The sequence below is a fragment of the Gambusia affinis genome, linkage group LG16, assembly GCF_019740435.1.
Source record: "Gambusia affinis linkage group LG16, SWU_Gaff_1.0, whole genome shotgun sequence".
NCBI lineage: Eukaryota > Metazoa > Chordata > Actinopteri > Cyprinodontiformes > Poeciliidae > Gambusia > Gambusia affinis.
In genome coordinates this window covers 18,116,567-18,130,846 of record NC_057883.1, presented here as the reverse complement: position 1 = coordinate 18,130,846, position 14,280 = coordinate 18,116,567, and the positions used below count along the sequence as shown (strand labels likewise).

Below are 14,280 nucleotides of genomic sequence, written 5' to 3'. Positions count from 1 at the left end.
CATGGAAGCATTTAGCCTATGAACCTGCTGAGGTATTTAGGAAGCCTAGGTTGCTTTTATAGTAGCTTTAAGCTGCCATGTTGGGTCCAGTGACTCATCTTCCTCTTGATGGCATAAGCAGATGACATGGCTCCCCAAATCATTACTGACAATGGAAACTTCCTGCTGGACCTCAAGCAGTTTGGATATGGGCCTCTCCACTCTTCCTCCAGACTCTCAGACCATAATTTCCCAATGAAATGCAAAATTTTTCCTCTCAAAACAGGGCTTTAAATAACTGAACAACTTTCCAGTCACTGTTCTCCTATGTCTTGAATATGTCTATGTAGTGGCTCTTGAAACACTATCTCCAGTCTATGCTTTAAACGTCTCTTGAATATGAAAAGGTTTTGCTTCCCAAGCTTACTAAAGTCAATAGTCCTGTTACTTTTGCAACTTCTTTCTTCCACCCAACTTTCCATTTAAACATTGAACATCCAGCTGCCTTAGCAACAATCTTTAGTGGCGTTTGCTGTGTGGAGGCTATCAGTGACTGGCACAAAAAAATAAAACCACCTTTCAGTTTTAACAATCCCTTTTGGTTATTGTTCTTATGTTCTTGATTTTTCACTAGCTATATGACAAAACTAACAATGATAAATGCCTAATAAGCATTTTTCATTGTGTGAAATGAATCTCTGTTATCGAGGTTTTACTTTTTGAACATTTTGATGATTTTGCAATTTTCCAACACACGCCAGCATGACACTAAGCACATTTACATGTTTTATTAAAACATACCTGTTTGGTTATTGTCACAACATTTATTAAAAACAATGTACAAATGATCAGACATCAGACTTTTCATACTGACAAATATTTCTTGGAAATTGTGCGGCACAACAATTTATTTTGTAAATATTGAAAAACAGTTTCACTAAGTTTACATTGTGTATGTACAGCAGTAGTAACTGAATATGGTGAATAATGAAAACACAGAATATTGAAGGAAGAGCAGTAACATGTTATTGAGTACAGATAATAAAAAATAATAAACTTTCAACTATTTAAATATTTGTACATTTCACAAAAAGTAAAGAAAGCATAGTTTCCAGACATGTTTTATATATTTTGGGTTTATGTATCATTAAATGGCTGCAGATGATGCTGCTGGATCCTTGAGTGGCTTCCCAAGTCACAATAAAATAAGATAAAGAAAAATATCTTTTTTCTCTCCTGCTTTTGGTGGAACAGACTACTACTGGTTCACTCAATGTTAGAGGCATTTCCTACAGCGTTTGTCTTTTTAAGAAAAAACCAAATAATGATAAATATATACATCTCTGTAAAGGAAGTCAAAGCAAATATTCATGTCTTGGCTACAATAACTGCAGTTAAAGTGTTTTGTGCGATGTTGAGGAAAAAGAAGCTGTCTGGTAGTCAACTGCTCTATTTATCTAATGGCAAGTTAATATATATATATATATATATATATATATATATATATATATATATATATATATATATATATATATATATATATATATATATATATATATATATATATATATATATATATATATATATATATATATATATATATATATATATATATATAGAAAGATTTACAGCTAGAATAAAAAGAAAACAGATTTACAAGCATCTAGAAAGACAATTGTGGTGGTTGCGGCTCCGGCAACTATTGTCTAAATTTATTCCACTGTTCTGCACAGCGCACACCAGGACCACAGTAAGCACCAAAATACCATGGCTCCTATCACTGCCTCCAAAGTTCCCCTCTTTACCCTTTACAGGTTGGCCAGAAAGACATTTCAGGTCCGCCACCCATTAGGAAACATGTAAACGTTTTATAAAAATAAAGTCAGCCCACCAACGATGAGCTCGATATACAGTAGAAAAAGCTGGCCTTATAAAAATATAGTGATTTCTTCTTTTTTTAAAAAAAGAGTTCATTTAGTGTTTGCAGGATGATGAGGTTTTAGTAAGAATTGAGGAGGTTGGGTGGTCAGAGGAAAGGAGGCCCCACAGTGACAGACTGTCCCTCTCAGTGCCAGCGGCAGCGACTGCAACTAGTCTTGGTGGATGTTGAAGTTCCTGAAGAAGTCAAAGGTCGCCCCCAGAGCCCAGCTGGTCTCCACATTGTTCACCTTCTTGGCCAGCTGAGGAAAAAAACATAAGATAAGAATCTCCATCTAAATAGTAAATATCCCTTGATTCTCAATGTTTGAATCAAGAGATATTATGATTCCCACATGCATTGCAGTTCGTAACCTGAGTCACTTACATGGAGCACAGTGCTGTCCTTGAAGCCAAAGCCCTCCTTTAGCAGGCAAGTAATATATGTCATGTCCATGCAGAGGAAAGGGCTAATGGCACGGTATTTGGTCATTTTGTTGCACACTGCAAATACAGAAGAAAACAAACATGTTTCACATATATTAAAACAATATTTCAATGACAATCCATAAAGAAGTACAGGGGAGACCTTTTCTGACCCCTGACAGAATGACCTTTCTGTTATGTGTGTTTGCGTACGCAGGGAGGTGTGAGGAGTACGGCTGGGGGTCAGCACAAGGCTGCGGGTGGGTGGTGGTGTTAAGCAGCCAGGCATGTGTTTATGTGTGTGTCAGCATGTTCTAGCATCCAGGTGGTGTCTATCTGCCAGGTGCCCTCCTGCCTGGGACCTGCAGACACCTTCAGCTCGCCCGCCAGCCGAACTTGAGTGAGACTCATTTCTTAAGTCCTTGTGACAGTGTTCTCACAACACAAACAGTGTTATGTAACTCACCAACTCATTCCTGTTGGCTATAAGAGAGGTTCTACATTACGGTGGTCAGAAAGTTAAATTGATAATCATAACATTGAAGTTTTTCTTTCTTGGCTGGAGAAATTGGGCCATTTGGGCATAAAAATGTCATTTGAGGCATAAAAATGCCTCAAATGACATTTTTTATGTGGCATTTTACATCTGAAACATAGATTTCACCCTCTAAAGCAGTGGTTCCCAAACTTGTCAGCTTCAAAGCCACAAAATGTCTGTGGCAGAGACTTGTGGCCCCTAATACTGGGGACTGTTGTCTGCAAGCACTGCTTCTGATAGGTTGTGACTTGGGTATGATATTGTAGTGCTGTGGTTGCTTTAGATCAGTGATATTTGGCAATAAAAAATCTTAGTGATCAAAAATCACATGTGGGGTTCTCCAACGCTGTGTTTTCTGGCTACTTGCAATACTTCATACATGCAAATTAAATACATCTTTATATTTCCATCCCACCTTATCACCCCATTCTATTACAATCACTGATTCAATGTTTCTATGTTGTTACTGGAGATGTTTGTTGTTGTTGTTGTTCTTAGTCCCTCAAATCCAACCAAGAAGAAATCTAAGTCTTTATGTAAGTAAAATTTTGCATCCACATAGTGTCCATTACCAATTCACCTTTCTTCTATTTTAAGAACACTTGGATAATAGTTTTCTTTCAGAACAGGACACCAATGCATGCCATTTTTAGTAGGTTAGAACATTTCAATGGAGACTTTGCTGATATAAAATGCTGCTGCCAAAGTCTTGACCAGCAACAGGAAAGTGTATGATAGCACAGGAGTTCGTAAATCACTCCACTGTCTCTCTGTCTTTAAAAGTATGGAATTTAAAGAACTTTTATTGATCTATATTGTACTGAATGGTCTAAATATATTTCAGTTATTTGAACAATCTGGACCTCTAAAATCATCAGTGACTTGTCTATTAAAGTTCTCTGGACCAGAACTAAGCAAGGTGATATGGCCATAACTTTTTATACCCATCAGCTCTCAGTTGAACTCCCTGACATCCAGAGATACACAAACTGTTGGCTCTTTTAGATCAGGACTGTTTAATTTGTAAAGATCAACTCAAACTTCCCAACACCTTTGACTGCTTTGATGAGGTTATGATGTAACTCTTACCTTCTTTGGCTTTCTTCTTAAAGTCTCTTACTTCAATCGCACCACCTAGACTGCCTGGTGTGCAACAAAAACAAACGTGCAATTTGAATACCAACCTTGTGCAAAAAGATTATAATTAGCATAAAAGATAATGACGCTGGAAGGTGGCTCAAAGGTCTATTCTCACTTACTGACAAGGCCGGTCTGCACAGCTCTGTCATAGTAGTGGGAAAAAGCATAGAAGACGCTGCTGCCTTTCACTTCGTACGGTTGGTGAAAATTTCCCTTGACGACCCTCATGACCTCATAGTAGCACAGTTTATAGCCTGCATATCCTGTAACAAGACAAGACAGCAGAGATTTAAAGAGTGGTCTTCCTTAACATTAAGGGAAGTGAAGAAAAGAGGGAGTTTTGGAAAGCAAAGATGGATGGAATGCAACTAGGAAAGCTGGAAGCCGCAGTCCGAGGTCAGCGGGCGGGTGAAACTTGGGGCTCAGCCCCAGATGGACAACTTTCACATGGCTCTATGGGAACTGTTGGTGCAATTGTGCCGGCAAAACTATGTGCTGACAGGAGTGACAGCTAGCACAGCCCAGTTGTGCCGCCTATTTTCAAACACACAATTGTGACCAGGCCAAGATCAAAATGATCTCTCTGCAATGAAAAATATAACAACTCAGGGATGACCTGGCAACATTTGGCTACTTGGCTGTGGTATGGGAGTGACTCGCTTATTTGTGAAGTTAAGTGACAGTCTTCACTCTCATCTAAATACAAGGTTGATGACAGTTTAATTATCCAAGTGGGAACAATAAGAGAGAGAGAACGATAAAACATGTGTTTGGTGCCAAGATTAAACGAGCATTGGCTGATATGTGTTCTCATGTGAGACTGTATTGTACTGTACTCTGTTGGGATCCAGACTTTAGAGAGAGGAATGTATGGATTGTTGGAGTCAGGACAATGGGAAAGCATTCAAAACCTCAGGAGGCTTTTATCTTACCGCCTGGAATCCCGCTAACTTTATAGCTGTCCCCTCCAAATTTCACTTCTTCTCTGTATTTTTTTGGGAGGCAGGAACTAGTGAAGACTTTCCAATCCAGTCCTGGGAAAGCATAAACAATAAACATTGTTGCCTGACACTGAGCATTTCCCAGAGCAAATGCACAATGCATACATAGTAAAATGAATATGACTCACCATCGGCTCCTAGTGCTCCAAGTGTTGCGAGGCGGGCAGCAACGAGTCCATTTCCAAGGTAGCTATGTAAATATGGCACATATTTAGAATAAATAAAGTATCCATGCTTTACTTTTTAATCTCACATTTGCCAAGTCATTTACCTGTGTGTGTAGAGTTCATATGTATGGTTGAACAGGTTGAATTTGGCTGTGAAACGTCTTGGAGCAACTTCAATTGTTTTCTGGTGGACCATAGAGAAGTGTTAGTTGGTTCTAAAAGACTTGAACTCATTTAATTTGCACATGAAAAACTTCATTCACCTTTGATTTGGGAAGGAAAGTGATTTGCGTAGATCCTCCACCCAAATCCAGAATCCCCACTGTCCTCCTGGTGTTGGAATACAAATGGCCTACATACAAGAACATGGAGGCAGAAATCATGTTAGACGAAGGTTGATGGGGCATTGTACTGAATGTTGAAAGTGTAGTAATAACAGAGGAAGCCATTTGTTTAGAACATTGGTTATTGTGTTATTTTGCTTGTTTGGAAACAAGAAATTCTACAAGTTGTAGGTTGAAACTTTGACTTTCAAAGTAAAGCTCACAAACACTCTTCAAAATAAGATTCTCACTCTTTTATAAGGAAAATCTGATGTATTTTAACTAAAGCAAGCAGACACTCTTCAAAAAAAGGAGACATATACTTTGGAATATCACAAGAGTAGGTTTTAAATACATAATTGGTCTAAAGAAGAAATCAACACGGTTAGCTTTGTTGTTTTTGGTGGTTTAGTTTTTTTTTAATAAAACTTGCAAAGCTTTTCAAAATGCATGTTACATAATTGAAGTTTTGGAAAAAGGGACATTGGTAGGCCTTTAATAAAAGGCTTAAAAATACTTTTCCAAATTGAAGTCTTGCTTTTTATGGGTGCAATTATTGTGTTTGGGCTTTATGCTAAAAAGTGATGTAACCTAGCAATAAAAAGGCATCAAGGTGTTTGACAGTACACACCAAGTGGCAGCCACCATCAAATCTTATTCAGGAATGTTCTAGTTTTACTCAGGATTTTAATTATAGTCACTAGTATCTTCATACTGATTAAAATCATGTCTAACAAGACAGAGAACATTTAGTTTAGATCAATGTGATTAAACCACAGCACTGTAACAATATTATCCATGTTTTGCTGTTCATTTGGGGTCTATAATACAGGACTGAGAATCTAAGTGCCTCCTGCAACCTCTAACACCAGTATAGAAAACTTTACAAATGCCTCACCTGTGAGGAAGTTCACTGTGACCCAGGCGAGGACTCCTAAAATCACATGCAGAAAAATAATTACATTAGTCACCCTATTTTTTTTTATTGATAATTATGTACAGAATAATGTAAAGATGCCTTTTGGTCACTGGTCTGAATGCTTTAGCAAAAGTTGACTCAGATAAAGTTTACTCACCTTCATTTGCTCCATTCATGATTGAGACGCTGTTCTCTGGCACATAGAAAGGTGATTCTTCAAAAACCTCTTGTACCTGCAGGATTGATTCAGCATGGCTTCAGCAAAGCTGTATGCTTTATGAGAGCAACAGTTACCTGAGTAATCTCATTTTGTCTAAAATAAAAAAGTAAATATAACCTGATTTACAAACAGTGCAGTCTGGTAGACTGTTTTAGAGTGACACACAACTGAACCACAAACATGGCTGGAACAGAAGCCTGGATAATACTTAAAATGCCAAATATGGTTGCTCCACACAACCCAACAACAGCTGTTCTTTCCAACATGATAACCACCAAATGGGCAGACTTGCTGCTGTTTCGTTCAGTGTCACTTGTAAGCACTTAGTGGTTTTCTCATCCCTATCCCTGGTGGGACGGCTAGGGTTTGAGTTAAGCTGTCTGATGGCAGAGTAAAAATGTGCCTCACCTCTTTCAGCAGGCCATTGGCTTTCTCCAGGGGCAGCAGGCGCAGACCCGCCGTGGCCTTCAGGACCACTGGCGTCCTCTTCCACTCCTCCTCAGGCACTGTCTTCTTGGCAATCTTCAGCAGCTGGCGGATGGTGTTCCCACCCTGCAGAAGACAACAATGTTTTTTGTTCTTTTAATTAGTGCACATTAAAAAAAAACATTAGAGAAGAGAGCAGCAGCAGCTATTTTGGAAGCTGTAGTGAGTTTACATTACATAAAACAAACCCAATGAAAACCCAAGTGGGTTGGTGACAATGAGCAAAGCTCCATGTAAGAGACATGGAGCTTTCCTGCTGTTTATAAATTAGGTTCTACATTTACGATGTTAGAAGCTTAAGCTAACAACTATAGAGTGCATTTTTTTTCTCTCTCTCTCTTTTTCTCTCTCTCGCAGAGTTAATAGCTGATCTTGTTTGTTTGTTTTTTTTTACAAAGGCAGTAATCCTCAAACATTTCAAAATACTCATGGTAGGAATCTGTGGCTCCTCATATTGAGGCTCATAAGCCAGTAAACTGAGTAGTGTATTAAATTGGTTCCGATCTTATTTGGCTGAAACTGACCGCTTTGTGTCATATGCCAAATATAAATCTTAGCAAACAAAGATCGCCCGTGGTGTTCCTCCAAGTACCATTTTTGGGTTCCTTATATTCAGTATTTGAATGCTCCCCCTAGCTGAGACTTTGGAGCGTTACAACATCTCTTTATTAACTTTCTGTAAAGAAACAACATGCCTACAGTTCCTTAAAGTGGGTGTGTTCATGGCATCAGTGTGTGAATGGGCCAGAAATTTCTTTATGTCCCAAGAATGCAAGGTTGGAGAGCAGCAACTTTTCGTGCAGAAATGAAAAGAAAACTCCTTGGACATGGAGAGCTGAAGCAGCAATTTTGAAATTACAAAGGGTTTACATCACTTAAATCTAACCCAAAGAAAATCCTGTGGTTTAGTTGCAGTAACAGTGAGCAACTCCCTATAAAAAGATGAAGTGATGGTGCCAACATGCATACATACCTCCTCAGGGTTGTCCTTATATTCAGACAATCCAGGTTTCACTGCATGGAACATTTCATTGTCCAGAACAGGCAGCTCAACTACAAAAAAAGTCACGAAACAGATAACACAAGTTAGAGGGGGGGGGGGGGGGTTATATATATATATATATATATATATATATATATACACATATATATATATATATATATTATTATTATTATTATTATTATTATTCTGCTTTTTTTTTGCAGCTCTGCCTTCTAATTACATGTATACTTTCATCTACATTTAGGCTCATTTATAATTATTTAAAGCTTCCAACAGTTGACTAACACAAGCTCATTAAAAGTTCACCTCCTGCCTATTTTAAATTGTCCATGCAGTCTGCTGGTGCATTTTGGTCCTGACACCACACAGCGAATGACCTAACAGCAAACAGAGTGGGAGTCAGCTGTTCTGAGAGGGCAGTGCACTCACCGGGATCCTTCTGAATGAACTTGTAGATGTGGATCCTGGTGCCGGTGCTCCCAGCATCAAACATGATCCCGTAAAAAACCCGACTGTCACGATTTCTGTCGGGGACCTGGAGCACGTGATGGGTCTCAGGTGCCGGATGCACGACTTCGGGCACCGGGTGGAAAGCCTCTGGGATAGTGTGGACAACTTCGGGCGCCGGGTGGAACACCTCGGGCACCTCGGGGTAGGTCGGGTTGCCGGACTGCGAGACTTCGGGCGCCGGGTTTGCGACGTCGGGAAGGAGGTTTTCTGTGTTGGTGGAGGGCTCCCTGTAGCGGAAGTAATGTGGGATGTAGCGGTGGTGGCGGTAGTAGGTCGCCTCGGTGAAGAGGCTCCCAGCAAGGAGCCACAGACTGAGGATGAGGGTCTGCTTGGCCATTGTGTTCTGAGTCTGGGGTGCAGAAGAGAAGACCTGTGGATGCTGGAGACCAGGGGAGCTGCAGGAAAGACGCAGAGTGGGTGCGATGCTCACTCAGGACTGTCCCCTCATCTGATTACAGTATATAAAGACATAAGGGCTTGGCATGGAGCCACATCTGGAGCAGCCATCCACCAATCCTGTGCCGGTACATCCCAACTCCATCAGGAGTCCCCAACCCTCCCCCTCCCTGAGAGCAGAGCTGAGGACTCTACCTGCTTACCAAGCTGTATTTCCCTCTTTTCTTTCATTTTTCTTTAATATGAAGCATTACTGTTGGCTGCATTTTATTCTGCTAATACTTACTGACTGCACTGAAGCCAAAGAAAATTATTATATGAAAGGGGAAGGGGTTTCTCAAGGTGTAAAAAATTAATTGCTCTCACTGATAAAGTTGAAAGAAATGGTCTTAAAATACTTAATGCCTGCAGAAATTCCTTCACGCTGTTACTTTTTGAACTTTTGTAATTTCATAAGTGCTTAATTTTTGCTTAAATTATATGTGATGTATTTTTTCTGGCTGATATAAAAGCGAAGCTGATTGCTTCCACATTTATACAAATTAGCAGCACCAATGTTAGTCTTTTAACATTTGCACACATATTAGGATTATGAATTCATTTCTTGTGGCTTGTAGAGAAATTTCTTTGAAAGACCACAACTGAGCTTCTTTAGGGATGTATTTTTATATTGTTGGTGGTTTTTGAATGTGGCTCTCTGCTCAGGGAGATATGGTCCAGGGGTGCCACAAGACGTAAAAAAAATAAAATAAAATAAAAAAAAAGAGTCATTTCTCTGTTAAAGAAGTTTTCTAAAGTGGAATCACCACCACCAGGATGTGTGTGGTAAAATCACTTTAAAACCCTTACTGTTAAGTTGATGAGTTGATAAGTTGATTCCTGCTAAGATTGCATTTTTATTCTGATTCTTTAAAATACAGTTTATCATAGTATGTACAAATAGTATTCTTGTCTTACCAAAATAAAACAAATCAAAAAGAAATGAGATTCTTTGTTGCCTGAAAAATTGATGGAAACTAACAACAATCATTTTTCTTTAGTTCTTAATGTTTCTGATATTTTATATAGTTTTAAAAAATGTGTTTTTTACTTTACAAATGTCTTCATCATGTAAAAAGAAAAGTAGAAAAAACCTAAGATGTTGAAGAGACTATATGTAAGGCCTGCTTTAAGCAATATTCAAAAACAAGCAAAAAAAAAAAAAAAACAGGCACAGAGTATGAGCTAAAAGCGTTTAATTTTAATGAATTAGGTGGAGGAGGGTTAGAGCCGAGGCAGAAAAATGACATCATCTTTTTCAAATGCAGGAAAATCCCACTGATTTAAACTCATCATCTAATTTGGGCTTCGGAGCTTTCTTTGAAAATGCATAAAATATAATGTTTACAAAACGAAAACAACAACTTTCAGGCTATTGCTCAAATGAGCAAGTTGTGCACCATGAATCACCACCAAAAAATCCTTAACCTTCTTTTCACAATCCATTTCAGCTATTTCATCAACTTTCAGAAATGCAAATTCAACCTGCTCTCTCCAGTGGGCATAAAAGTTACAAGAATGTTACAGCAATCATCTCACTCCTACTCATCTCTGTGTTAACCACAGGGTTTACAAGGGAAAAATGTTTAGGCTGCGAGGCACGTTTCAAGAGAGAATGCATGAAAAGCATGAGTAGCTGTTTCTCCAGTTTAGGTGGGAGTTTGGCATGGCACAAGCTAATTCTGTCCCTCTCAAGCACAGCTCGTTGTAGCAGGATGCAGATGCATCAAGTATGCCTCACACCAGTGCAAAAAGTCCTCATATGAAGTGAAATTTGTGCACTGTGCATGAGCAGAAATATGACAAAATAGAGATCCCTGGTAAACTGACCCTGTCTCAACCCTGCTCCCCTTTCAGCTCCTGCAACAACTTTGCCAGAAATGATGCTGTTTGCATGAGATGCCGGGAGGGTATGAGGAGGGCAAGTGTGCTGTTAGAGAGCAGGAACTCCACAGTGAGGACAATGTGGGGAGGGTGGGGCCTGGCAGCAGTGTTCACCCATCATGCCATTCCACTCCCTGGACACTCAACTGTGCAAAGCACTGTTCCAACACTGTAATTTAGACTAAAAATATTGGACTTTCTTTCCTCCTTCCTTTTTTGTAAATACTGCGGCTACTTTTTTCAATCTTGTGGTTTACCAGAATGGTCGTTTGCCCCTATCAAAGTGTGCATGTGCAGAACTTTTTGCTGTCTTGTGCTGGTGGATGTTTTGGTTTTCCGGTTGTGTGAGGGGAGATTAATAAAAGCCAAAAATAAAATTATTCTGTGAGGATTAACTGAGCTCTTGATCTGCCATGTGAGTTCATTTTAAAACCATTTAAAGTATGTTCAGACAGATCCTGTGTCATGCTGCGAGTAATATTTGTAATGTGCAATATTGGGACACCCATAATCCACTTAAGTACAGTGAGGGTTTCTGTGGTGAATCACACACACCTACGTTCATTTTGCAACTGTAAAATGATGCAGCTGCAGCAGCATCAGCAATATCTTTCTGAAGCAGATATCCAATCAAACAAGAGCAACTTATATTTGCTAAAAGATATTGTAAATTTAATGCTGAAAAGTCTTTTTGAGATGGTGAAATATGCACTGCTGTGTGAGCTTATACCTAAGACATGACACAGCACATTACACACACACACACACACGCACACGCACGCACACACACAGTGTAAAACAAGCACTTGTTTCAAGGTCTGGTATTTCATTTCAAGTTAACTGAAACCGTAAAGCACGAGAAGGGACCCCAGCTTTGTAATCTACACTCTGCTATATATCATTAATATGCTGCAATGTTGCCCTCAGGAATGCCATGTTTGTGGGTGTCCTACCCCAACAAGTCCATTGAAGAGACCCAAACCTTGTCATTATAATTCCAGTGATAATGACAGCTTTGAAAAGCTCCGGGTTATTTCAGTTTTCTCTCCTCACTGTCATAGTAATTACCTTTAAATTTAGTCTTCAAACTCTCGTCGTGATGCCAGAGAGCAGAGCGACCCTATATGATTCAGTTTACAGTAGCTACACCCAACATGCTCTCCGTTTCTACCTCTTTTTGTGCGTGTGTTTGATAAATAATCAGCTCTGGACATTCAGGCTCCAGCCTGCAGGATCCTGAACACGATGACGGAGAAAATCCAGCGGTTTTCAGCCTGAATTATAACCTGCCTTGACATTGTTTCTGTTGGAAGAGCTTCCTTAAAGATGTGAGCAAACTATCTCAGCGGTTTTCCCATAACTGCAGCAGAAAACAACGGCAGAGATGGCAGTGGAAAAACACATAGTTCTTTTTAGGACAACACGAACAATACTGCAGACAGGAGCCAAGTATACCTCATGTCAACTTGTGGGAAGAGATCATGTGCAAACAGATCCTGTGTGATAGAGCCCAGCGTGAGAAAACTGTAATTACATGACGAGTGACATACTCAGTCAGTCGGCTGCTCAAGGGAACATGCATCTGAGTCTCGTGATGCACACTGATTAGTTTATTGATTTATTCACTCATTCTTCTAAAGCAGAAACACTGCAATACATTCGAGTGCCGTTAATTCACTTGAGTAATTCGATTCAAAGAGTGAAAGAAGGAAGGCTTTATAAACATGTCCTACACTATCATGGGAAAGACTCTGAATGGACATTGTCCAAAAGACAGTCACTGATATTGATGGTGGTGCAGTAAAACTAAAGAAGCTGGATGTATCCAAGTGTATTAATGGAAAATTTAGTGGAAGGAAAAAAGACAGGTAGGTGCTCATCTGGAATACCCTTAAGAGGATTGTGAGGCAAAGACCATTTAAGATTTAAGGAGAAAATCGACAGGCTTGGAATTTTTTTCTTAGTTTACAGCTAATGAAAAAAAACATTAAAAATTATCTTCCAAAACACTAAAAACAATTTCCTTTTTGTCATTAACTAAATGGATTCAAATTTTAGAAGCATGAGGTAGGAGACCAATTTTTTATTATTATTTGTTTAATATTTTCCATAAAGCAGCTTTTATGTCTAAAAAAAATAGAAGAATGTAAAACCACGCAGACGGGTACTTGTTGTTGTCGACCCAGTCATGGCCACAACAATACAGAATCATGTTTGGTGCAAAACAAGAGAGATTCAAGAAAGAAACACCCTCAAAACAACATCATAATTACTCTGTTGTCCAGGATTCGCCAAAAAACATAAAAAATAAAACTCCTAAACCTTGTAGACATGATTGAAATTCAGGCATTATGCAGTTAGCACAAGTTAAGGACTTGCCACAAAACATTACATGTTGCTCACCTATTGCTGTTGGTGGGAACATTGAAACAACAAGTGAAATTATTGCTTGTATCATTACAGCTGTTTACATGTCATAATATTTAATAGAAGAAATAGAGAATATTTTATTTCAGTACTTAATCTGTGTTATAAAGATTTGTCTGCATCCCAACAACTGGCAAAAATGTTTTTTTTGGGGAAAAAAAAAACTCCTATAAAAGCACATCAAGAACCTGTTTTGTTTCTTTTTTATTCATTTTGGGATTTTTTTTCTTCTTTTGGTGAGCCACTATACACTCCTCAATGACCTAGAAACCTATTTCACTCACGATAGCTTTGTGAGCTAGAAACCACAGCAACAATGGAGCCGCTTTTAACTTTTCCTTTTGATCTTTTTTTTTCTCTTCATCTGATGAATGATCATATAACCAAAAACTGCAATGTTTTTTTTACATTTTTACTTTTTTTTTTTTTTTTTTTTTTTTTTTACCAAAGACTGGGTTAACAACTTTTAATTTATTACGTATTTAATCTTAAACAATGAAAGCTACCCATGTTAAAATTAGATCTCAAGATATGAAGACCATAATAAATCAAATCTATTATTATTATTTTTGTTGTTATTAGTATTTACATTCAGTAAAATATTTCAATTAGTGCTGCTAAATGTTCAGAAACAGGGATGTCCAAAGTGCACTCCGTGTGCCATTTGTGGCCATTTCAATAATTCTGCGCAGCCTAGATCTGATCCTCACATAACAGGTGCTGCAGCTGATTTTTAAAGTCAAATTTTCATCTGCTTAAATAGAAAATGTCAGGTACAACAGGTTTGCTTTTGCGTGTATGTTTCTGTTTAATAATACGGTCAGTATAAGGCCACAAAACATTTTCCTAAAATAGATATATGGGCTCACTCATTCATTAACTTTGGCTACATACAGGGAGAAAAA

The 14,280-nt window shown here is 38.6% G+C and overlaps 1 protein-coding gene across 1 annotated transcript; it reads right to left on the bottom strand.

Annotated features, from left to right (window-relative positions):
- Window positions 1-1,598: 1,598 nt before the first annotated feature.
- entpd5a (ectonucleoside triphosphate diphosphohydrolase 5a) lies at window positions 1,599-9,739 on the bottom strand. The gene is made up of 13 exons (XM_044143331.1): window positions 8,549-9,739; window positions 8,090-8,169; window positions 7,039-7,182; window positions 6,568-6,643; window positions 6,390-6,425; window positions 5,432-5,520; window positions 5,273-5,352; window positions 5,130-5,191; window positions 4,933-5,034; window positions 4,120-4,263; window positions 3,950-4,003; window positions 2,285-2,400; window positions 1,599-2,159 (listed from the first exon to the last, which is right to left on the bottom strand). Exons 1-13 carry the CDS (start codon window positions 8,964-8,966, stop codon window positions 2,070-2,072), a joined length of 1,491 nt encoding a protein of 496 aa, XP_043999266.1. The 5' UTR covers window positions 8,967-9,739; the 3' UTR covers window positions 1,599-2,069.
- Between the last annotated feature and the right edge of the window lie 4,541 nt (window positions 9,740-14,280).

Coding starts and splice junctions, on each gene's coding strand:
- entpd5a (XM_044143331.1), bottom strand. CDS start 8,966: ATGGCCAAGCAGACCCTCATCCTCAGTCTGTGGCTCCTTGCTGGGAGC. Junction 5,192..5,272: donor TATGAACTCTACACACACAG/GTAAATGACTTG, acceptor ATATTTACATAG/CTACCTTGGAAATGGACTCG. Junction 4,004..4,119: donor TGTGCAGACCGGCCTTGTCA/GTAAGTGAGAAT, acceptor GTTGCACACCAG/GCAGTCTAGGTGGTGCGATT.